General features: G+C 40.4%; 1 protein-coding gene across 2 annotated transcripts in view; it reads left to right on the top strand.

Moving 5' to 3' along the window:
- Positions 1 to 25,585, top strand: part of LOC146986332 (polypeptide N-acetylgalactosaminyltransferase 18-like) — a 165,846-nt gene that overhangs the window by 122,890 nt on the left and 17,371 nt on the right. Inside the window, exons 8-10 of one of the 2 annotated variants that reach the window (XM_085780096.1) lie at positions 794 to 931; positions 11,210 to 11,305; positions 22,604 to 22,771. In XM_085780096.1, coding sequence (XP_085636222.1) covers positions 794 to 931; positions 11,210 to 11,305; positions 22,604 to 22,771 — 402 coding nt within the window. The remainder of the gene's footprint in view (positions 1 to 793; positions 932 to 11,209; positions 11,306 to 22,603; positions 22,772 to 25,585) is intronic. The other variant, XM_085780095.1, reaches the window with a different exon arrangement.

The following is a 25,585-nucleotide window of genomic DNA, read 5'->3' as shown; positions in this document are numbered from 1 at the left end:
CAGATCACATACAAAGCATAACATAGAACTTGAATAGCACAAAAGAGTACGAATTCAAGCCAACACAATAAAGATGCATTACATCTGTTAATAATTCTAATATTTATTATTTAATAATTCTTTATTTCGCAAATTTGACCAATTAACTAACAAAAAAAAAACTATTGTATATTTGTGTATTGCAAAAATGACAGAAGGTAAACTTAGTCGAACTTAGCTAGCTAGCTAGTTAGCTTACAGTGGCTAACACAGTGTCAAAGTGTTACTGTGCATTGCTATCTGATTGACAACGTTTCAGTAATTTAATTTAGCTTGCCCCCCTGTATCCACAAGTTGACCTGATTAGCTCCTTAGTTTTGTAACATATGAACCTGTTTTTATGATTTCCACTGGTTGACTGCAGTTAAACGCACAACAACATACACAGTTATAACTTTGACTGTTTTTTGTGGGGTTTTTTACATAAGTGTCTTGTAATTTATAAAAACATCAGATGGTCTCACTTTTCTTTCTGTTCTCCTGCTCTGTTGTTATTTCTTCTTATTTGTCCTCATGATGCAGTAGAGCTGGACCCTGAGGACCTGAACTCTGTATTTGTTATTTCTGACTCTTTGCAACCACAACAGAAGTTGAAAATCGTTGTATTTATCATTGTGGAGTTGTAGTAAAAAGGCAACTGGACTTCTTATCTTGTTTGAAGACGTTTCGCCCCTCATCCAAGAGGCTTCTGCAGTTCTGCTCTAGTGAAATACCTGCAAAGTAAACCCTGATGTGTTTGTGTTTCTTCATCTAGAACTCAGGGATCGACATCGGGGATCTTTCCGAGAGGAAGGCCCTGAGATCCAGACTCAACTGTCATCCGTTCAGCTGGTTCCTCTCCAACATTTACCCCGAGCTCCGGTCCTACAGCAACACGGTGGCGTACGGGGTGGTGAGTTACACTGACGTTATCAGGATTTCTATGAGTTGACCTCTTGACTTGTGGCCTTTGGTTTATGAATCCACATGAACAAGCCCATGACGAACGCTATACTAAACACTTCCCCATTCATTCCCCACTGGTTGTTACACACACACACACACACACACACACACACACACACATGCAGAAAATCCTCAAAGCAGAGCATGAAGTATTCAGGAGTATCTTAATTCATTATGAAATAGGAACAAGGAGCTCCTTTAGCCTGATCAAAAATTAATATGCCTTTGTTGTGGCAGCTTAATGGCAAGGAGTTAGGAAAATGTGTAAACATATTTTTAACATATTTTTTCTCTTGTTATGTTTCAGCCAAAAGGCAAAAAAAAAAATCTCCGGCAATTAAGGTGTTTGTAGGTAGAACAAATGTGTTGCACTTAATTTTCTGTTTTATTGGCCACTGGAGGCAGAACAAGATCCAAACACTTGAATCTGGAAGAAAACTCATCTCATTTGTGACCATATGGTGAAAATAACTCAAATATTCACTATACTTTTTACCTCAGATTTGGTCTCTGCCAAATGCGTTCACTGCTAAATGAGCTGCTGAGTTAGCAGCCAGTTGTTGTGACTTTTACTTGTTTCCCAACAGTCGGTTTGTCTGATTAACTTTTCCCACTGAAAACGGCTGCAAAGGACACAGAGGAGATCAATGAGCATGAGCTCTAAGACAGCAACTGGATCCCAGGACGGTTAACACAGCTTTATTCTGCTCTGTTAGCAGCAGAGCCTGTGCATCTCAAAGGCTGTCACAGTTAAACCTGTCCCCCTGTGAACAAGGGCAGGTAGGAACCAAAAGAGCTCCACACAAAAGCAGCAACTTAAAAGTTATACCTGCAAAATCTGTATTGTGTATAAAATAATAAAGTGCTGCAGCTGATTATTAAAATATATAACAGACTCAATGATAAAGTAATAATGGATAATTTGATGAACACCAAATATCATTCCACTTAAAGGGGAACTATGCAAGTCTGGTCACTTTTTTGCTGTTTTGATAACCATCCATTCATGGAGCAGTGGATTACGTTATATATAATATTCATGTATATTTGTGGAGTCTAACCTGTCATAAACAAGAGATTATCGGTCGGAGGCTCTGATCTTCCGAGTTTGGTTTTTGAAGACAGAGAGCCTCCATTCTCCCTGCAACAAGTCATTTAACCATCATAATTACTCTGAAGCTGTTTAATTATAAATCTCCTGCATAGTTCCCCTTTAATAAACATCACACATGAATATGGCTAAGGTTACAAAACCAAAACAAAAAGCTAAAACACCTCTATAGACCACTAAACACCAATAAAACAGCTTAAACACTGCGTCAAATTCTCTAGAACAAAGAAATATCTAACTTTTTTACCATTTCCAGCTCAAACTTCAGCTCACTCCAGGATTTTTATCTCACTTTTTAATTATTTTTTCATTCAGGCCGCATCCACACAAGGGAGGGTTTATTAAAATTGTTTTATTATGTGGTCAAGTCCACATGTCCATTGTCTATTTCCCTCCGGAAATGGAATTATATAGAAACCAACCAACCGTAAGCACCGTCATACCATCAGCTCCTCCTCATGAGGAAACTTTTCCATTAAAACTTATCTTTCCCGAGTATTTCAAGCAGTAAAAATTTAAACTTTTCCATTAATGATCGGAATCGCAGATCACAGTGGCAAGGTGCTGAGAGGGTGAACATTTTTCTGCCACTTTAGACTTAGTTGATTTTTTTTTTTCCTTTTTATGCCATTTCTGCCTGGCTATTCCCCCTCTTCAGCTAACAGCTGTGGGAGGATTTTTGCATAATTGAAAAATGACAGTAATCTGTTGAAAGCTGAGCAGAATTATCCACCCGCTCTGACTTGTCCTGCTGATAGAGGGAGAAAAATGAGCACTTCTCGGCTCAGTCCACTCACTAATTATTTAATAATTTCTTCTTCTTTTATTGTAATTGGGGTTTTTGACTGTGGATCTTGTGCATTGTGCATTTTAGACCCAAACATATGCAGATATAGTTTGAATCGCCTGGCTTCTGCAAAGCTTGACTGCAGTCTGAGAATAATCATGGCACATAAAACTGTTTCCTTCATGTTGAAAAGGTTTTATTCATTCAGCCTTACTGACTTCAAGTCTGCCACTGAAGAAAAAAAGCAGAAAACAGAAAGGGAAAAGTTGTGGATTGACATTAGCGGCAACAAATGAGTCTGTAGCTCTTGGAAACAGCCTCGCTGCCACCTCTCGTGTTTGTTGTTCGATAAACACTTCAATCACAGAACGAGCTCGATGGGTTTTATGTGTTGACACTGAGCATGTGCGGGCGTTCGGCTTTGAGCGTGCGAGATGAAAGCTTTGCCACAGTGACATCTGAGAGATGTAGATATGAAGTTTACATATTTGACAAAAACAAACTCTCACAGGAGACGGGAGCTGGAGAGAGAAAGAGAGAGAGAGTACAACAAGTGTTGTGGTGTGTGATGCCATCTGTGGATGTCTGTTCCTGCTCTCAAACAAAAAGCCAGAGAAAAGGAACCGCTCCTCACGCAACATGAAAAAACATATTTTAGCAACATTTGTGAAGCTTGTTTCAAATGAAAGTCTTTCTCTCAGCACCAAGAACTTGACCTGTTTTTGACATCAGGATTGATCGATGTGTTGTGGCCTGTAGCTGCTGCAGCGCCTCAAACCAAAGAGAGGCTGTTAAAGCTATTTGGATTTGTCAGATTTTATTTATCCACTTAAATGTTTTCTCCAAAAGCAAAAGTCTCCCATGGTCTCATCAACAGTTTCCCAAGATCAACCTTTTCTCAGAGAAAGTGAAAAATGTTTCTTTTACCAATTTGCAACAGCCAATTACATTTTCAGAGACATTTAACATCACAGAATATTTTTCTAATATAATTAGAGCGCTGAAAACAACATGGTTGCTAACATTTATTGTAATGTCATTTGGTCCAGACTTAAGTAAGTCAACAACTATTGGTGCAATACCCAGGTGAGCTGCAGATTTACGTTTAATCTGTGTTAACTGTGGCTAATTGTGGCTTTCACTGAGCTGTTGCCATGACTTTTGATTTAATCTTAGTAGACAAACTTGGTAGCTAAAGTAAAACTTATCCAGTTCTTGCTTAATTTCTTTTAAATTAATATCCACTTGTTTATATATATATAGATTTTTCAATGTACAGACAGGTAACAATTTACACAGTACAAAAAGAGAGAAAAAACGTTCACAGCGAAACAAAATAGATGCACTGAAATAGAGGTAAAACAAAAGCAAAAAGAATCACAGGTACAAGAAAACCTGTTCTCGTACAAGTCTGACAGAAAAAAATCTGACAGAGGAATACGACCGATGTATACTTTTAGGTCGCTCTTGACAGATTCGTCAACAATGGTTGCCACATCCTGTCAAAGGTTGCAGTGCTGAGACTGTAGAGAGACTGTAGCTGTGGAGGACGCAGCCTACACCATCTACGGAGGCAACGGCTCTGGAGGAGACACCACCGACGGCCGTGGCAACCACTGGTAAATGGGACGGTTCAGCCTCCAGAGCCTTTCCTGATTCCCTCTGAACACAATCGACATCCTACTGTTAAACATGTGAAAGTCTAATCGGCCTTTATAAGCGTCCTCTGAAGGATGCAGCCCCCAAATTGAGACACATCAGCTCTTGTGTCGAATCCTTTCAATGTGCAACAAACTGGTAACTTCTAACTAGTGTCCACTCTTACAAACAAGTGCCACTGTAACAAACAGAATGAGCCGTACATGTCTTGTTCAGTTATATGACCTTCACGTACAAACCCAACTCAAAGTGTAAGAAAAACTGCTTTAAAATAATCTTACAATATTAAGAGTTACTTCAAGAAAGATAAACCTTCATACTTCATTGACCTTTCACCAAAACCTGAAGATCAGGACGTCCACAGTCGATCATGGGACATTTCGAGGTCTCATCCGTTTTAGGACCTGACTGTGTTGTTGTGCGATGAAAACTGATACATCGCAAATAATGTGTATCTAATGAGGTCTAATCTTCAAATGGGTAATTTTCATTTTGCAAAAAATATTTCTGCTCTCTGCTCGGTTATTATCCGCACTGACTGTGCAGCCGTACAAAACCAGAGCACTTACAGTAGCAATCACCATTTCCTCAAAATGCTTTCTGCAGATTCAAGTAGGAGGATGACGGCATTAGTTAATAGGTTGCAATGATACTGTATCCTCGGGCAGCAGTGTCCTTTACCTGGAGGCCCCGGGTTCAAGCCGAAAGTTTGACAGAGCTCTCTCCTTGACGTTGTGCCCGTGAGCGAGACACCGAGCCTGGCGAACCAGCACGGCGGCCGTTCCTTTGTAGAATAGCAGAGCTTGACTTCTCTATATATAAAAAAAAAAAGTGGATCGGGGAAAGAAAAATTCCCCTCGGGGATCAATAAAGTATCATATTATTGAACCGCTGTAATAAGTGTGACAGCGACATGAGATATTGTGAGATAGAAAGCTCAGCCTGGCCCCTCAGCCGCGGATCAAGAATTGTACAGAAAACCCCCACAGGACTGTATGTGATGTGGCTGCAGAGGAGGAAGGAGGAGGAGGAGGAGGAGGAGGAGGAGGAGATGGGATGCAGCGAGCGAACCGAGGTAGAGATGAAGTGAGTGAAACAGCTGGAGGGATGAGTCGGTGCTGGGATGAGATGATGACTGTTCTGTAGATGGAGGGTGGAGGGGTAAAAGCTATCTGTATGTAAAAGAGATTAGCAGCAAATCGAGATCTCACCCTCTCTCCCGTCCACTCATCATGAACTCCATATATAACCCCTGTGGGACTCCCAGTCTGTGACCAGCGGAGAAGATGCAGCCAATTAACATTTTCAATCATCTGACAGTTTGTATAGTGTTCATGAGGAATTACAGAGCCAAAACCGAGACTCAGCCTATGCAGTCCTTGAATAGAGAAATAGACATTTCTATTCAAATTGCCTCTTTTTAAAGGTCACTTGAATGCCACTCTTAAGATGGCAGCCCGGAGAATGTTTACAATGCCGTGAAAGTAAAAGGTGTAGATCGTGAGAGTCGGAGAGAGCTGAACTTTTTTTAGTATAACATGATCCTGAACATCTCAAAGGCAGCTACAAACATTCCCGCTGTCTGTTATAAACCAACCTGACGCTATTACAGCTGCATTTGTGAGTATTTTTTTTACCTGAACGCAGAGTGGAATGAATTATTGTGAAGTGAAAGCTGTCATTTGCTGTGACAAAGGCATAGTTTCATTGTTTTTAGCTTTCCAGTGCACTTAGAGCACATGGTTTAGTGTGTGACACAGACAAATGTAGTTATTCTCCAGAGAAAATAGTGGAGGCGCAGCATTAAGCAGCTAAAGAGCCAGATCTTTTTTTCCCTCAGGAGTTGGAACAAAACAAAACTAAAACCAGTGAATATTGAACCTGAGCTACATTCATCAGGTAACTGGAAATATGATTTAATGGGATGATGAAGTTGTGTCTCCTGGATGCTGAAGCAGGAAACGATTTTTTTGCTAACAAAAATAGATTACTGCAGCTTTAAGGCCGAAGAAAAAACTCTAATTGCTTCCAAACCAAAAAACACAAGTGTGATTCATTCATTTTTGCCACGGCAGGACCGCAAGCTGATGTTTTACACTGGTTGCACAGGTTTACCTAACTTTCCCATTTTGGCACCGTGTATAGTTGCACATACAGCTTCTATTGAGCTATTTATACCCATATAATATGTCAATGCATGAGACAAATAACACATAGCATTGCTGCAACAAGCATCCAGGTGTCTGTGACTGACGATGCTTTGTGCACCCAGGTGTAAATAGCCACTTTGAGTGATACATCCAGGTGTAAATAGCAATATTAGCTATTGTTACAATGCATTAGGTCATTATGTCAGTATTATGACAAAGGTGCCTTTATTTTCATAGCAGCAACAATGATAGGTGTAGCCAACAATGCTATATGCACTCTATTGGCTAGGTGCAGACAAATATATCAGTTCTCCAGTGAAAATAGTGGAGAACTGAGCTGCCTGGCATCTGAATGGCATCTGCCAAACTTTCATTATAATTCATTATAATTAATAATTATAATGAATTATAATGATATAATTAATAATTATAATGAATTATAATGAAAGTTTGGCATAATGATTTCATTATAATTTGCACTTCCACCTTCTCACCTCTGACAGCACTAGGTGTGTTTTGTGCTTTTTTAAAAATATTTAAAGGGGACATGTTATGGAAATATCATTTTTTTGGGTGTTTGTTTTGCCTTCTGGCCCCAGAAAGGCGAGAATTGACCAATAAATCTGTAATGAGCAGGCTCCCTAGGTTGAAATCCATGTGGTTTTACGAGCTGTTCCCTCAGTTGTCATCCAGTGATGTAACTAGGATTCAAATTTGCATAATGCCACCCCTACCTGGGACCAGTAGAAGGGACGGGGCAAGCAGTGGTTCATTTGCATTTAAAGGGACAGGCACTGAAACCAGCCATTCTGAACAGGGCTGTTTTGAGAGGATGAAAAGAGCTGTGATGTTTGATCTTTGAAGTATTTTGACCAAAGCGTGTCACAGACATGTCTTTAAGACACCTGGGAACTATTTTAATTTGTGGAAAAGGGGCATGATATGTCTCCTTTAAATTCATAATGTCGACGCTCCAGTAGCAGGAGCACTGCTCCCACTACTCCTACTACTCCTACTGCTTTGGCTGTAATTTATCTTTAAAACGTGCCCTCTTGACCCGTTCTTGTAAATGTTTGAAGGAAGAATGACTAACAGAAGTACTACATTGATTATTCTGTGTTGATTTACACATATTGGGTAATTACTATTCTCTGTGGAGTAGCTATTGCCAAATGTAACCTGCGGCGTAAAAAAAAAAAAAAGAAAGAAAGAAAAGTGCATGTGCTTTCTTTTTGAAGTATTACTCTGCAGCTGCCAAAAGGAGTTGAAGGTTGGTGTAAAGTGTTTGTATGACTTTCTACTGGCAAGTAGTAATTAGCCTGCAGTGGTGCCATTTGTCTTCACTTTAACCACTCAACTAGAGCTGCATGCTGGACCACTCTGTCATAATTGAGTAATTAATAATGTAAAAGCATCAAGGAAAAGATGGAGAGGAGGAACAGATGCACGGAGGGAAGAGAGAGGGGAAAATGTGACACTAAACCAGTTTATGGTGGAATTACTGAGACTTTAACAACTCAAAAGTTGATGTGATTACTGTTTTTCAGTGATTTTTATAAATTGCAGTACTGGAACATGTTTCTTTTTTAGTGCAATTTTTGCTCCACACACCAGAACAAAGGAGAAATGTGTCTGTATAATAGCTCTTTATATAAAAATGTGTGTGGATGCGGATGCCTTTGCTCGCAAAACTCGAGATGACAGCAGCAACTGTCAGGTCGTCTCCTGTGGCCCTCGGGGCAAACGCTGCAGTCGCTCTTCCTTTAGAAGTCGACCTCAAAGCTACGAGCAGGAGATTATCACACTTGAGCAGGTGATTTGAGGCAAGTGAGTGAAGAGAGTGGGCAACCGGCCCTCACAGGTTTATTCCGCCCCAACTAAATCCATCTGAGCACAGTGTTTTTAGTTTTTTAAGCTCTGCGGTCTGGCTGAGTGAAACTCTGCCAACTAAAACAAAAAACTGTTTTGGCTTTTAGATTAAAGCAGAATAAACTCTGAGTTTTTGTCCTGAACACAGAGGTGACTTGTACAAACTTAGAAACAGAAGTTATAGCTGAGCGTCTAATGAGCAGTTTGCTTAATTAATGCATTTTTTGCGTTTCCATTAGGTCAAAGTACCTTGAATCTGGTACTTGGTACAATTTTTTTAGTATCTGCTTGACTGAGGCTCCAAAACAGGTGAAGAGGTACTAAAAGGTGACGTATAAACACTGCAGACCACTGATTGGTCAGAGAGTCATAACTGCGTCACTGCATCATCAATGCACGGCATGCACGAATATCCTGCACGGCTAAAAGCTGTTTTAATTCCCGCTGTAGGATTCAAGAATTCAAGGATTTTTATTGTCGTTTTCATTGTTTATTTAATTTTTATTATATAAAATTATATTTATTTATTTATACCTTTATTTAAACTCAGAAATATATTGAGGAACAACCTCATTTGCAATATAACCGAGACAAAACACAAAATGCTTGAGACATACAAGCATATCCGAAATACGAAATAGGCTACATTGTGCATTTACATCCACAAGAGGACGAAATTTTGTTTCTCAATCAGTGAAACACAATCAAAAAACTTAAATCAGAATAATAAATATGATGAATGTAAGTGTGAACATCATGAACGACTAAAGAAGTAAAAAATAAAATCCATTCTCTCAGTGCATCACTTCACTACAGGTTTCTTGACAGATGCCTGGCTGCCAATGGTGTATATGGGAAGAGGGGACAATCCATTCATGGTGTTATGCCACGTTTTGCCAATAGTAGAAAAATAGCGGAAAAATAACTGTTTAGATTCCCAACATGTGCTCAATTTATCCAAATTACACTTGTGTGGGAATTTGCTCTGACGTTTTTTCGGCGATGTGAAGAGCTGCCCTGTGGAACCGGCCGGCCGGGACCAGCGGGTCGTCTCTCACAGGCGAGCAGCCGGTCTCCTGAGGTGATCGGCTGGTGGCCACATTAGTTTGTTTGAATCAAAGTGAAGCTTCATGTTTGTACTGGCTCCTTGTGTACACATGTCACCACATTTCAATAAGTGAATGTTTTAAAATGAACAAACAAGTCCACTGTATATTAAATTGCATTTATGACAATTTACGACCAGGCCGTACTATATCCTGTAATGGAAACACTCTCCAGAATACTGTAGTACAGTAGGTACCAGACCTGAGTCGAGTGGAAACAGGCCTAACTCTATCCAAAGTGATCAACACCTCTTATTCACTCTACTTATTTGTTATTTATGAATTTCTATCGATTATATATTCATCTAAAGTGATTAGCTGATTAGCTGTAGCTGTTTTTAGCTGTTTGAGACTATAGTTGCGTCCTCCCATACCCAGCCTGTATTGCTGACATATGCTAAACCCTTTCCAACTCCAGCTCCTAACTGAGACTGATGTTGATTTTTTCATCACACCCTCAGAAAGCAAGTGAATAAGTAATTTTCAACTTCAGCTGAACCATTCTTTCAAAGAGATCAAAATTAAACAGAAGAGATCTGCTGGTTGCTACTGTCTGCACCACAGAGCTTTTGTTGAAGCCCTTAACAAGAGAAAATAACTGAATTATAACGTGAAGATGAGCTGTTTTTCTTCTTCCCGATGTTTTTGTGATGAAGTTTACAAAAGGCTCAGCAGCTTTGACGGCTTGAAAACTGCATTAAGTGAAGAAAACAGTTTGTTAAATAACAAAACAAATGGTAAAAGCTGTAGTTACATGACTGTGTTTCTTTACTGTGATCGAATCTAAGTCAAACATGGTTAGTGGCTGCAAGTGAATGCAAAATATTTTAGTTGTCAATGCAAAAGGCATGTGGAGGAAAAGAATATTCATATTTAAAGATTTGTAGCCTGTGGTAAAATATGACTTTTGATCTTTTATGAAAGGGTTTAGGCCAGTGGTTCCCAACCTTTTTTGGCTTGTTACCCCATTTTGACATCACAAATTTCTGTATATCCAATCCTCAATTATTTTTATAAGCTGCATTTTATTTGAATTCGATTTCTATTTGAGAAAGTGAAAGTATAGAATATGGTTGTTTAAGACTGTGTGGTGTTTTTAATCATAATTTAAAAAAGAATAATAATCAGTTAGAAAAAAATGTATCAGTAATTTTTTTAAATCAATTACTAGACATTTCAGGCGACCCCATTTGAATTCCAGGCGACCCCGCTTGGGGTCCCGACCCCAAGGCTGAAAAACACTGGTTTAGGCTAAACTTCTTTCCTGTAACCAGTTGATGGTCAGTTTAGAGCTGTTTAAATTCTGACTCACTAATTAAATTGAGCATTATTATTGTCTCTAGGCCTTTAGTCTGATTATAATGGCACAATGTAAATGTATCGTTGTGTTTGAACATCTGACTCTCTTTTTTTCTGTTTTCCGTATGTGTTCCACTATCATTGTTCATTTATGCCAGTTAAAACCAATCTGCATATAGTTTTATCATAATTACAAATAAATAAATCATTCCCTTTCTCTTTTCTTTCATGTTTCTCTCTGCAGTTGAAGAACAGTCTCAGAGACGACCTGTGTTTGGACCAGGGACCTGACACTGACAACGTCCCCATCATGTATCTCTGTCATGGTATGACACCACAGGTCAGTCGATGGACTCTCACTTATTTGTTCCTGTTTTATCTCTTCAAAGACACACTCACACACACACAAAGCAGACATAGCTCTTCAGCTCTTCAGAGACCATCGTAGAGAGGGTTGTGTGATAACTCTTTATTCTCTGCACAACAACAAAGGCTTCAAAGATTAAAAATACACTTTGAACACTTATCCACAAATTAACACGACTAGGCAGCACAGAGCGACTCTAACCTCTCATAAAGACGCTACCACCATCGATAGCATCGGTTTTATGAGACGTGGACCGAAGTTTTCACTCGTCTCCCAACTGGCCTCAGGAGGGAGTTTGATTTACCAGCTGGCTCTGAGAAAGACGGAGAGTCTGCAGGATCTGAATGTGGTTAAAGTTGGCATGTAAGAGATGGTGACAGACAGATGGTAGGTCCAATCATCTGCCAGGTTTTTTTTATTGAAAGCACCTGCCACTTTCCAAACAGTTTCCAAACAACGTCTTCCCAGATGGTTCCCTGTACCAAACAATTAGGACATTACGAGCACCATTATTAAATCTGCATGAATAGATTTTTTTGTTGTTGCTTATTTATTTTTTGGCTATTTGTGGGGGGATTTCTGCTTCTTTTTCAAACAGAAAGCAACATTAGTCTTTGTTATCTGATAAATGAAACTCCATTACACCTGCCTTTCACCCTAGTTTTTGTTTTCTATAAACTCCAGGTGAGGTAATATCTGGCTTTTTAGCTGCTAAATCCACTGTGTTCACCAGAAAGGTGCTAATTTACTCCGTCTGTTGTTTGGACCAATGAAGGTCGAGTTAAACTCACCAGGAGAATTGTTGACCAGAAAAACAAAACTTAAAGAGTTAAAAGATGCTAAAATGCTACAAGGACCTCAAAGAAATCCATAGTTGAAGATCGTTTCCTGTAGCTCCACATTACCCATCGTCATTAGATCCATCATGTATGTAAAAAAAAAGTATTGGTTTATGCAGCTTTAAACATTCCCATTTCTGTGCAAGTCAGTAGAACAGAGTTGTTTTCATGAAATGTGGCGCCTCTCTGCTCGTATGAGAGCATCAGTAAAGTTGAGCTGCATAAAGAAGTCACATTTCCAGTGAGTAAGGTTCCTAATTAAAACAGAGATGTGGAGGAAAATGTTGGCATAATAACTAATTCATCACTGCGCTATAATAATGCTGCTTTATCATGTGGTTGTGAAATGAAACTTTTTAGCTCTGCAGCAGGAACTCTATAAAAGTCGTCACAGAGGCCAATCAACGGCTCTATCAGCCCACTCCAGATTTAAGGTCCTTTCAATAAAGAGCCAGTAAAGGCAGCACTTATTTCCCCCTGTAATGGAGGAACTGAAAAAAAAAAAGAAAACACTTTAAACAGTATGGCAGAGCGACTCCATATTTCCACTTTTCACCTCTGTGATATGCTCTGCTGCTTGACAAAATAAAAAAATTAAAAATTCAGATGATTTAACAATGTGCATTATATCCCATCGACCATTGAAGAGGTGTTGCATAATCAGAACTGGACTCTGTTAAAATACCGAGCCTGGCATTCAGTGGAGCTTTCTGTATGAGGACGCTCCGAGTTTTCGCCTCCATTGTCTGTAAAGTTAATAGCTTTGACCGGCGGAGCCTGGATGTCAGAAACATTCAACTCTCTATCTCGGTCAAACTCAGCATCAGCTGCTTAAAACAGCTGTGTTGGCGTTTCTACGTCTCTCCTGTCTTGTTGCCTTTTCACATTTTCTCCCTCCTGCAGACAGCAGCATCAGCAGGTGCCGATAAAGAGATGGAGCTGTGTTTGTAGATTTAAAAAAAAAAATTATTATTATCATCTCCCCTCGCTGTTTTCACACTGTCTGTCAACACACGAAACGGAGACAACTAAGGGCACCATATGGGGTCATAAGATAATTTTCTCCACAGTAATAAGCTTGTTTAAGAGTTGCTTTAGAGGTAAATTCATGCAAAACCGCTGATGCGCGTTCCCGTCGGAGGCAGTTTTCCAGCAAGCAGTCTCTAAATTTGCCTCTAAAACAACTCTGTCTCGTTACGTTCTGTTTTTATCTCATAGCGTGGTGAATGTGCAGGTCACAACTTGTCCACCAGAGCGTTTTGGAGTTGTGTATTTGATGAGTTTGATGAGGAAAACCAAGAAATCCCATTAGCCTCCGTAGCGTAGCTCTGAGCAGCTCGCGGCTCTGCTCCGCCGTTCTAAAAATAGCTTGCACCGTGAATTAAAGGTAACGAACCTACTGCTATGACTATAGGGATATATGGCAATGGGCCAATTTGCCAAAATGTTGAACTGTCCCTTTAAATTGGGCACAAAGCTTACAGGACGCATGGTGAAATATTTCCATACAGGCAGAAAGGAGTCACTCTGAGGCCAAGCGAAAGTGAAGTTTTATTCTCCTCCATTATTCACTGGTTGTGTCACATTTTAAGACACAAGCGAGTTCAAAGCCGAAGAAACGTGTTCCTCTCCACTTGAAGTGATCGTGACCAAACATTTAGCCGCAACAGAGATATTTTGAGGCACTGAAGGCAGAGCAAATGAAGAGATCATTTGTGCTCGCTCATATTTATGGAGAAATTTTGGCTTGGCAAAAAATAAAAAATGAGTTTTAGCAAACCATAATTTACCCGCAGCACTGCAACACAGAGGTATTTTTGGGGGGGGCGGGGAGGGGGCTTTACCAGTAACAGAATATCATTACACAGCAGCACAGAATCAGCAAGAGGGAAATAATCACTTTACAGACTCCAGATATTTGGAGAGGCATCTACATCTACATACATTACACTGAAACAGAAGTTATTATCTGTCCTGTACTTGCTGCAGTAATCAGAGAGGGATTAGTGAATCTTAATGGATACATTTATAATCTCTCGCTGTTAATGGACATTTCTCACACATAAACGGTCACATCCCCCCACACACACCAGCTCTGATGAATTTGAGAAAAAAAAAAAAAGAAAACTTATAGCGGGCCCCCTCTTTCCAACCACGGAGACTGCTCGACTGAATTTAGACTTTCTGGTGAATGCCAAAGAGATTCCTTGTTTAAGAGGCATCAGCCTTAGGATGCAGAGCGAAAAGCAGCAGGAGCCATTTCATAGCCAACATCAAAGACCCAAGTATTCCTCTGGTCTTCTATCATGCCTTTATCGCTTTTCATTCTTTATTCTTTATTCATGTGGAGTATCTTTTGTAATGTTATTCCCCCAAGTCCCCCTTATTCCCCTTTCAGATCCTTTTATTCTGATTCATCCGATCCTTTAGATTACCTCTGAGTCCTCTTCCTTCTGAGCAGAATCACTTCATTCCTGTGTGTGTCCAACAGAATGAATGGATGTGGCTGTGAATACCTGATGATACCGCTGAATGTCAGCCATGCATAGCGTTCCTCAATTTCCTCTGCAGCCACTTGACACAGATGAAGGGATGCAGCAGCAGACCAGGGCGAGACGGAGAGAGTGAGATGGACAGATAGAGGACGAGATGACGCCATCAGTTGATAGATGCAAATCTATGGTGATGAGGAGAGTTGTTTTTTTATCAGGGATGTTGTGTGAACTCTGATTTGTCAGCTTAGGTGCAAAACATTGAAGGATTTATGTTGCAAGTGACGATGTGACAGTGATACGTTCAAAGAGCAGTGGGAGGTGAAGTTAAACATCAGATACCTGCTGCTGTTGGTGTTTTTACCAAAGTTTACATCACAACACAGCATAGACAGTGTAGTGTTACAGTGTTTTTCTAGTTTTGTTAACCACTCGACAAGCTTTGCAACACTCACACAATCATACATCACACCTGGTCACTGATGCAACAAAGACGGACCGATGCAGCCAGCGGCTGTGTGATCAAACCATTGATGTCCTGATGCAGCTGCATCGCAGGAGTATGGGTATCTCTAGTATTTATATATACGGTTGCTCATAAAGTTGGAATCATTTTGTTTTTCAGACACATTTCTCTTTTTATTCCTATTATAAAAGTTAATTGTGGTTTAATTTTCATATGTTTTGGTAGAGATTGATCAATTTTGATTTGAGATAGATTTACACTTTATCCATCAAGAATAAATCACATTGTCACATTAATTTCATGAGAAGTGGTAAAATATATATATTTTATTCCAATTTAACGAGCAAACATGCGTTGTGTTTATAACAGAATAATTCACACTATATTTACATTAATTATGAGTTGTTGGCTGGTTACGACTCTACATGTCTTTGCATTTGAAGAAAAATCAGTACCCATAAGCCCATAACTGTTAGCCTCGTAAACCATTCTCTCGCGGAAATGCATTTCATTTCATTTCTCGGGAGAGTCTGGCCTCATCCCCCCTCTAACCGTCTGGGGTGGGTGGGAGTAGTAGCAAAGACGGTTTAATATCTTTGGTAGTAGCGTTGACAGACAACCCCATTCAGCCAATCAGCAAGTTGGTGTAGTGACAGGTTGCACCAGTCGGTCCCTGATTGGCCAACGTGCTGTGTCAATCACAGCGGGCGACGCTGATTGGCTCGGCCTTCTGAGGGTTTCAGTCCAGACGCTTAGAGGGGGGATGAGGCCAGACTCTCCCTCGGAATGAAATGAAATGCACTTCCGCGAGAGGCTGGTTTACGAGGCTACATAACTGTTGCTATATCAAAAAATTTAAATTTGGGTCTTGCAATAATAAACTAGTTCAAAACCAGCGTCTTATCTGCAGAGGACTGATTGGCTATCGGGACACTGGAGACACAACAGTCAACAAATCCAACAACAACCACAGACATAGGAGCGAAGTGATTACAGAAAAAAAACTAAATAAAAATAAAACTGGTCCAAGTCATTTCAGGCCAATTCAGGAGGTGTGAAAAACATCATCAATTCAACAGAGTGATGAGTAATTCAAGTGGAAATTAAGCAGGTAATAGAAACCTGATCCGTGCCTCAATATTGGTGTAGCCCTGCTAAGAAGATTGGTTTGTAGTTCGATCAATAGGGTTTGAAAATTAGCCCTTTGAGGCTATTTACCAGGGCAGAACTCCCAACTGTGTGTGTGTGTGTGTGTGTGTGTAAATCTCTCAGCTCTGTCTCTGTGAGGACCTGTCTGAGTTTTCTCACTCTCACTTCATCATGAGGCTGTTTTATGATTTTTAAAGTTCAGGCTTGTCACACGTTGTAAAATGTTACAGTAACAGTTCCAACAAATATAGTGATGTGAATGTGCAAGTGTGTGCAATGGCATTATCTCGTGTGTGTGCGTGTGTGTGGGCGGATGTGTGGGTGTCTACAAAGGAAAATTACAGGATATTGAACTTGTAAGTTCAGGCAGAAATGAAGAAGCAGCAGGAACTCTTGTAGCAGACTCTGATGTTTGTAAGAGGCTGCGTGGGGAAAGACACAGAGACAGAAACAGAAGCAGAAGCGGCTCTTGATAAAGAAAAAACCAAGTAACAGAACGAGTCAAATCAAAGATTAAACTTTGAAACAAAGCTTTACCACTTGGGGGGGGGGAAAGGCGGGGGGGGCAAAAGCTTTTCCTGCAGCCACGGCTTTTCTCTTACTAAAGAGACTTTAGAAGACATTGATTTATCATTTTAGGGAGAAGTTGTTGGTGTATTAATGATTAAAAGTAGTTTTTTCACCAGAGAGTCAGTTTGATACAAAGAAAACTCAAACCAATTATCAGACTCAAAACTTCTTTACAAAGTGTGTGCGTGTGCGTGCGTGTGTCAGAGATATACAATCACAACCACTCCGTGGGATCAAACGCTATCACACTTAATGCAAAACTTAAAAAATTACATTTGCTTCACAACTACAGAGACAGAATTTGGAGCCATTAATCGGCTGCGGTCATAAAGTGCAGATGTGGTTCTGGTCGTAGTCGGACCACAGTGATCACCAGACTGATCAGTGTACACTTTAATAATGAGCTCCCTCTCTTTCTGTGTGTGTGTGTGTGTGTGTGTGTGTGTGTGTGTGTGTGTGCAGGTTTTTGTAGTCAGTTCGTTACCTGCTGTATCTATAAATACCAGCAGCTTCTCTGGAGTTAACCTCATTGTGCTGCTCCCTCTCTTAAACGCTCCTCCTCTGCCTCTGTCTGCTCCACTCGTCTGGATGATCCTTTTCATTATGTACTGAGACAGTTTTGCAGCTGCTATGCATGAATGTGTGTGTGCGCGTGTGTGTGTGTGTTGTCGTTGCGCCACCAGAGCAGATGGCTGAGGGAAACACCAGTGATTAGCCTGGCTGACTACATATCTTGCTGACAGTAATAAGCTCACCAGGAGCCGCGCTCAGAACAAAGTCACATTCGTACTGGAACAAAAAAAAAAAAAAAAAAATCAAATCAAATGAAAAGGCGTCCAGGTCGGAAACAAATGGGTCTGTCTGTCAGAGCTCAGAGCTTCACTGTTATTGAAGAACCAATTAAAAAACGGACAGAAAAATGATGCAGTTTACAAAGTTTTTGCTTTGAATTTTTATTTAAAATGCCTTTTGAAAACTTTTGAGAACAAGTTTGAGATCTGATCCTCACCCAGTTAAGCAGAATTTGTAATTTTCTTGCTCTGACTTTTCTTCTGTGTTGATATTTCAAAGGGATTAATATTCTCACTCTTAGCATCGCTGCATCTTCAGGACAGATTAGAGACAACACAGGGATCAGAGAGTGATGAGCAGGCCAGGGCTGGTTAGCATGCTACAATTAACACTTGTGTCCATTTCATTTAAAGGAGAATTCCGGCCATTTTTGACCCCTAAATCGTTTTCCTGATGGTCTCCCAGTGTTGGGGGGAGCAAAAACGCGACTAAAATTGATGCAGGCAAACCGGAGTTACACCATGGCTAGACGGCACTAGGGATAGTGACTATGCTAACCCATGGGGGCAATTCTTTTAACCACAACAAACACTCAGAAAAGAATCAAATATCTATGGTACATGTACCATGACTCGAATCCTTACAACACACCACTGAACATGTAGTGTACAGTATAAACAGTATAAACTTTGTGTTACTTACTACAAGCAAAAACACAAAGTTTATACTGTTTATATATGAGTTCAGTTGTGTATCGTAAGGATTCCAGTCATGTACCGTAGATATTTGATTGTTTTCTGAGTGTTTGTTGTGGTTGAAAGAATTGCCCCCATAGGTTAGCATTGTCGCTATCCCAAGCGCCGGGTAGCCATGGTGTAACTCCGGTTTGTCTGCATCAATTTTAGTGGCGTTTTTTGCTCCCCCCAACACTGGGTGACCATCAGGACAACGATTTAGGGGTCAAAAATGGACGGAATTCTCCTTTAGGAATTGTAGCATTCTTCAATGGGCTTCTTTGCCTCCACCACAGAGTCCAGGGTTGTCACCGTTTTACTTGTATGAGTACGAACTTCATCACACACTTACTTAATCCTCATGATGGATTAAGATGAGAATGGGAGGAAGACTTTGTCATTGTAGCTGTTACGACACCAGCAGCAATAATAATATATAGCCTATGTTTGAAAAAATAAGATACAAGATGAGACAGAATTTTGTAATGTATTGCCTTGTTGTGTTAAAGATCTTGTTAAGTCCGATTGTCAGACTAATTCCTCTGTTTTCACTTCATTTTAAGGCAGCACCCCAGTTTTTAACAAGTACAAATTTAAATTCATGTCTGGTCGTTGCCACTTAATTACTCCGCTGTTGGAGAGCTTTGTCTCTTGAACATGAACACACATTTATGGGCACTTTTTGAAATGACTGCTGCTCTCATTTTTCATGGGATGACAGTTTTTGGCAACCTCCTGACCGTTCTGCCAACATCATCATCATCGTCGTCTTCAGGCCAAATTTTCTACTTGTGCAAAAGAAAATATTTAAAAATCCAACGGGCTGAAGGCCAAAGTGATTTTAGTGACACAGGATCTTCAAAACGTGTTGATATATCTAGTTTATCAGAATGCAACGAGAGCTGCAGCTTCTAGGAGCCACTGAGCTTCATCTTGTTTATACATACAAGCTGCTGCTGAAGGTAAAACTATGAAGCTGCTTTACCCACACAGTGTTAACCTGCTGTTGACTGTGGACGACTTTTGTCTTCACGTATCACACAGATTAACAGTGTATTCAGACCTGGCTCGTTTGGAGCAGTTGCTCCGGAACAGAAAGCGTTCAACCCCAAAGATGAGTTAGTTTGGGCAGATGTCAACACAGCAAACTCGCTCAGATTGGTGATAAAACAAGTGGGAACCGGCACAAAACGCGACACTGTGCTGATTTTATTTTTTTATTACGGATCCCCATTAGCTGATACCGTAGCAGTCAGCTGATCTTCCTGAGGTACCCACGAATGATACATAAGCATACGTACTGTACATATTAGCATTCAATATATGTATAAAAACCTAGAAGCCAGAATTTAATCCATCAGCAAAACAATCGAAAAAGAACAAAAAACACAAAACAATCAAAGAGAAAAACAATTAACTTAACAAAAAGCTAAGAAAACAGTTCCCTTCCAATGTCGTAATCAATTTACATTTTCAAATAAAGTTGAAGTTTCTATTTTAAGACTGATTTGTTGTGCATGCTGCAGCGGAGATATGGAGGTAGGCTAATGTTCAATGTCTCTCAACGGGCCGGGCCGACCCAACTGGACGCACCGGCCGGTTCAGGCTGGGTTCTTTGGGCCAAGTTCAGGCCGATAATATACTGTAGCCCATACATCTGACTCAGATCTGGTCGGGTCCAGGCTTCAACGCAAGGTCGGGTTTTAATTTTCAGGGCCATTGAGACATCTATCCCATGTTTTTTGTTTTTCGTGGGTAACTTCCTTCTCCTTCCTGGTGAGATTTCTGACCAATGACAGAACAGTTGATTCATACATGGCATTTGTTTACAACTTTGGACCTCTTGAGACTGTTACCATGTAAAAACACAAACGACCCAATAGAAAAATGCAACAATTGCATAATTTTTTTCGCCCTGAGAATCAGAGCAGAGCAAACGAGCCACAGGTCTGAACCCTGCACCCTACATCACCCAAGTGCACCGTCTTTTGCCTTCCCAACTTCCCTCAGATCAAAATGTCATCTATACTGGAAAAAAAAGGTGATGTTAAAAAAGGACGAGCTTTACAGGCGGTCTCTTGTCCACACTTGTTAATGTGTACATCTGTTGTGGGAGATTGCTGTCTGTCTAGCGCGGCGCTGTGCTAATCCTTCTATTAGAGGTTTTAAGAAGCCGTGACAGGAGAGGAGATAGCATTAAGCCCCTCTGTCGGGAGCAGAGCACCAATCTATTGACAGATGCGAGCTTAATCACTCGTATTAGCCAGCATGCACATACACAGAAAAACAGATTGCTCACGCAGAAGCTTTCACACACACTCCAACGCTTAATGCACACACATGCACACATCAGTCTGCGCTTGTGTGTGTGTGTGTTTTTTTTTTATTTAAACAGCGGCTTAAAAGCTCTGCAGCGACGGCGGCGGCGGTTTCACAGTCAGATAATGGCTCCTATCTGGAAATGTCCTGTTTCTACAAGACGGTCATCTTTCTCATCAATTACCTCCTCTGGGCCTCCTCACACTTCCACTAAAATCAAAAAAATCACACACTCACTCACTCACTCACTCACTCACTCACTCACTCACTCACTCACTCACTCACTCACTCACTCACTCACAAGACTCGGAGCTGTTTCCATTTGTGCAGCTTCTTGTGCTTCCTCTTCTGTTTCAGCCTTGATCTCAACTTTCTTTCAGTCTTGTTTTGATTTCACTTCACGACCTTGATCCTTCTCATTTGCTTTACCCGTGTCAAAGTCGTCTGTGATTCTTTGTCTCATCTTTTCTCTTCCTCCGTCACACTCAGGAGGGAAATGCATGTCTCACTTTATGTTTTTTTTTAAATTTTCCGACTACTTTAGGTGCGTTTGATTCACCTCACTAGACATTATTTGCAAGGTTTCAAAACTGGGCCAACATTTGCATTCATTACCATGTGTTTTGTGTTTTATTTTTTATATTTTATTATTTGTTTCTTCAGGTATGCAAAGTTTCCACAGCTAATATTTAGCCAGCCTCGTCCCTGACCTCTCTTTCCCTCCGTCGTCCCCTGTGAACTGAATATTTCCGGCTTTTCTCTTTAATTAGATCAGTTACAGGCGGCTCTGTTTACCTTTTCACTTCATGAACCAGTCACAGAATGTCACATGGTGAATTTTACAGGTTAGGTAAAAGAAAGTTCACTTAACCATCTATGAATATGTATCGACAACAGTGTGGCATTTCCAAAAAGGTTCGGAAAATAATTAGCATGGAAATAAGACTCATAATCAAACATGAATCTGTCACAAAAGCCCTTTTTACACAGCATGACCTACTCAGTTAAAGAGGCTAAAATCACCAATTATGTAAATAATTCAGCATCACATGTTTAAACACATCCTGAAACAGCTCTCAGAGCGCAGTTCCACGTATTTCTCGTAAAAATAAAGGGCCCCATGCCAAGGCCCCCAAGTAGCATTAGCTGACAGTTATGACGCCATTATTGATATTTTGACTGGCAGGCAATTAGAAAGATGAGCATAATGTTTCAATACCTTAATATTATTATAAATTATATTTTATAATAATGCTCAAAATATAATAATTCAAATTTATTTTATGATCTGCATTTGTTCTCATCTTCCCTCCAATCTGGCCCCCACTTTGAAAACCTAGATTGTTATCAAAACAGTATTGCTACGGCCCCTTTCTTTTTGTGCATGTTACAAGTTTTTGTTGTAAGTTTTTATGGTCTTTTGTGAAACATTGTGAATTGTTTGCACTTAAAATCGAACATCTACAAGCATGACATCGCTCTGTGTTTTAATTTCATTATATATACTGTAGATATGTACATATGATAAACTCAACAAACAATTTTAATTGGATTCAAAATTAGGAACAGCCTCGAGTGCAGGATAAGTCATCAAACGTCTGAAATCGTTTTACGTTAAGAGAAAATCCATCAATTTATGTTGTAAAAATACTCAGATAATTACTTTTTTGACACAAACTTGGCAAATATCAGCAGATTAATGATCAATTAACATGTGTAAACAGGATTAAAACTAAGAAAATACATTTTTCATTACGAAGACAACAACAGCCGGCGGTCTTTTACCTTGTAATGGTGTTGAGCAGCTGAGGAGGATTCAGCGTCACTCGGGCCTGACTGGAGGTGTGTTCGGAGCCCGTCATTATTAAACCTTACTCCCCCTCCCCCCTCTTTGTCTCTGTGTCTCCCAGCAGAACGTGTACTACACCAGCTCCCAGCAGCTCCACCTCGGCGTGCTGAGTCCCACCATCGACGACGACGACAACAAGTGTCTGGTGGACGTGAACAGCAGACCCAGGCTGCTGGAGTGCAGCTACGCCGCCACCAAGCACATGAAGCTCACCTGGATATTCGCTCAGGTAAAAAAACCTCAGTTGTCCGACAGACACTAAACGCACCAGACAGAGAGACTTAAAGGGATAGTTCACCCAAAATTCAAATTTCAGCGGGGCTCCGTGCAGCACTGCATGTCCATATGACGGTTGCGAACGGAGCTCACTTTTCTTCGTCCAAAAAGACACACCAAAAAACATCCAAATACCTCCATAGTGCTCGTCTGTAATGTCCCTCTTGTATTGAAGCCCCAACATGAGAAATTGTTCCGAAAAAAAAAAAAAATTAGTATATATTTTAAGCTTGTTTGTAGCGGAAGCTCCCAGCACTGCTCTTCCTGGTCCGTCCAAATCTCACACGATTTGCATTGACACCCAATTCACGGCTCCGCAAATCGCTTCTGGCAGAGCAACACTGGGAGCTTCCGCTACAAACAACCTTAAAACATAGAGTTATTACATTTTTTTCAGAACAATTTCTCATGTTGGGGCTTCAATACAATACAAGAGGGACATTACAGACGAGCAGTATGGAGGTATTTGGATGTTTTTTGGTGTGTCTCTTTGGACGAAGAAAAGTGAGGCCCATTCGCAACCGTCATATGGACATGCAGTGCTGCACGGAGCCCCGCTGTAACTCAGAGAAAGCAGCTCCCAGCCCTTAGTCGACATGAGGGTGAGTAGATAATGAGTGAAATTTGAATTTTGGGTGAACTGTCCCTTTAACAAACTCCTTTGCCTTTGATCTCACTGGTTTATTAATTGACATGCTGTATGTTGCTGCTGTTTATAATTGAGCGGGTTTTCCATGATCCTTCCTCTCCACCTCTTCTTCTTCTCAAACTGTTAACAGGCAACTTTTTTCTGGTTTTGTTCAAACAAGCGGGATCATTCTTCCATTATTATTTTATGCGATGGCCATTTTAACAGCACATCTACTCAGGTTGTTGGATAATGAGCTTTCACGCAACCACAGTTTCTGACTTTCAACAACCCTCCGTCTCATTTTTAATCCTCACACTTTTAATGTTGTCTTAAATGTGACAGATAAGTGGAGGGAGCTGTATAATTAGTGTAAAGAAGACGCTACTGTTGTATTCATGCCCCTGGCTTCTGTGACTCTGTGTTTGAGCTGTTTTTGTTTCTAGACATCAGACTGAATAAGGAGCTTATTTAAATATTAAAATTAAATAACATTCACGCCGGTCCTCTCTCCCTCGGAGAACAATACCTCTGCATATTTCTGCTCTCCAGTTTCCCCTCGGTCTCTCTAGCTACTGGCCACACTGGCGGGGGATCTGCCTCTAATTAGCGCCGACCAGAATCAGAAATCTCACATATAACTTATGTCAGAAGTCGGAGGGATGAGACCCATTAGGCACGAGTCTCATGAAAAGAGAACTCCAGTTTCTTCGGCAAAAAGTTTTGGCTGAGAAGTCAAATAAGGCCTGAGATTAAACCTACAGGGGTTTCTTTTCTTTTTTTCCAAGTGAGAAAATGAAATGTGAGCCGTGTGACAGATCCAAGAGGGAGAGAGGGCGCTGTGAATTAAAAACGGTTTAACATTTAACATTTGATCTCATTTCTTCCTCTGTCAGACGTTTATTAAAAGTGAACAGCTGAGACTCAGGACGCGGAGGGGCGGCGGTATCAGATATTTCCATAGACTGTAGCGGTAGTAATATTTTATGCTACGTTTTGTTGCTAGGTGACATCTAGTGGCTATAGTTGTTATGACAGGAGAAAAGAAATAAGTCTGGAGGCGCAGTATGAAGAGAGAGAGGAGGTGAAAGTAGCGTTTATTCTTCTGTGACAACTGTTTTAACAACAAGGGTTTTTTTGGTTTGTTTGTTTTTTAAAGGGATAGTTCAACATTTTGTCAAATTGACCCATTGCCATAATCCCTATAGTTTTAGGAGTAGGTTTGTTACCTTTAATTGTCGGTGCAAGCTACTTTTAGAACGGCAGAGCAGAGCCGCGAGCTGCTCAGAGGGAGGCTCATGGGATTTCTTGGTTTCCCTCGTCAAACTCATCAAATACACAATCCAACAACTCGCTACAAAACGCTCTGGTGGACAAGTTGTGACCTGCACATTCACCACGCTATGAGATAATAACAGAACGTTACGAGATGGAGTTGTTTGTACGTTATTATCTCATAGCGTTTTGGAGTTGTTAGATAGTTATTTGATGAGTTTAATGAGGGAAACCAAGAAATCCCATGAGCCTCCGTAGCGTAGCTCTGAGCAGCTCGTGGCTCTGCTCCGCCGTTCTAAAAATAGCTTGCACCGACAATTAAAGGTAACGAACCTACTGCTATGACTATAGGGATTAGCCAAAAATGTTGAACTATCTCTTTAAATAAACGTTGAGTATTTTGTTATTGTAAACCACTGAAGGTCGGGCACGCTGCCATCAGTACACTCTGGTGTGTTTATCATTGTAGCCATGACAACCAAGGTCCTGGAGACCACAAAGTGAGGATGGAGGACTGAGTGCCTAAACAGTGTTAATATACACTATTACAGATTAACCAGATGTTTACTGTAATTGTTCTTTTTCAATTAAAAAGGAGATTTTGAATTTCAATTTTAAAGAAATAGTTTTAAACATTGAGTAAAAGCAGCGGAGGCTGTGATCAGAGGGCTGCTGCCATTGTTTGCCTACAGGAGGTAAGGTGGTGCAAACACTAATCAATATGTGGATCGATAAAGTGTAAAAAAAAAAATCTGATTCCAGTCAAAATCTGCAGAGTTTTTCTGACTTACTGGTTGTGTATTGGACTCATGCATTTCTGATCTGTAGCACAGAAGAAGTTAGTGTGGGAAGAGCGTTAAAGAG

Source organism: Trachurus japonicus, chromosome 6 (assembly GCF_045865225.1).
Source record: "Trachurus japonicus isolate A0001 chromosome 6, Traja_1.0".
Taxonomy (NCBI): Eukaryota; Metazoa; Chordata; class Actinopteri; order Carangiformes; family Carangidae; genus Trachurus; species Trachurus japonicus.
The sequence above is the reverse complement of the archived record's forward strand: the minus strand, read 5'-3'. Positions and strand labels throughout refer to the sequence as shown.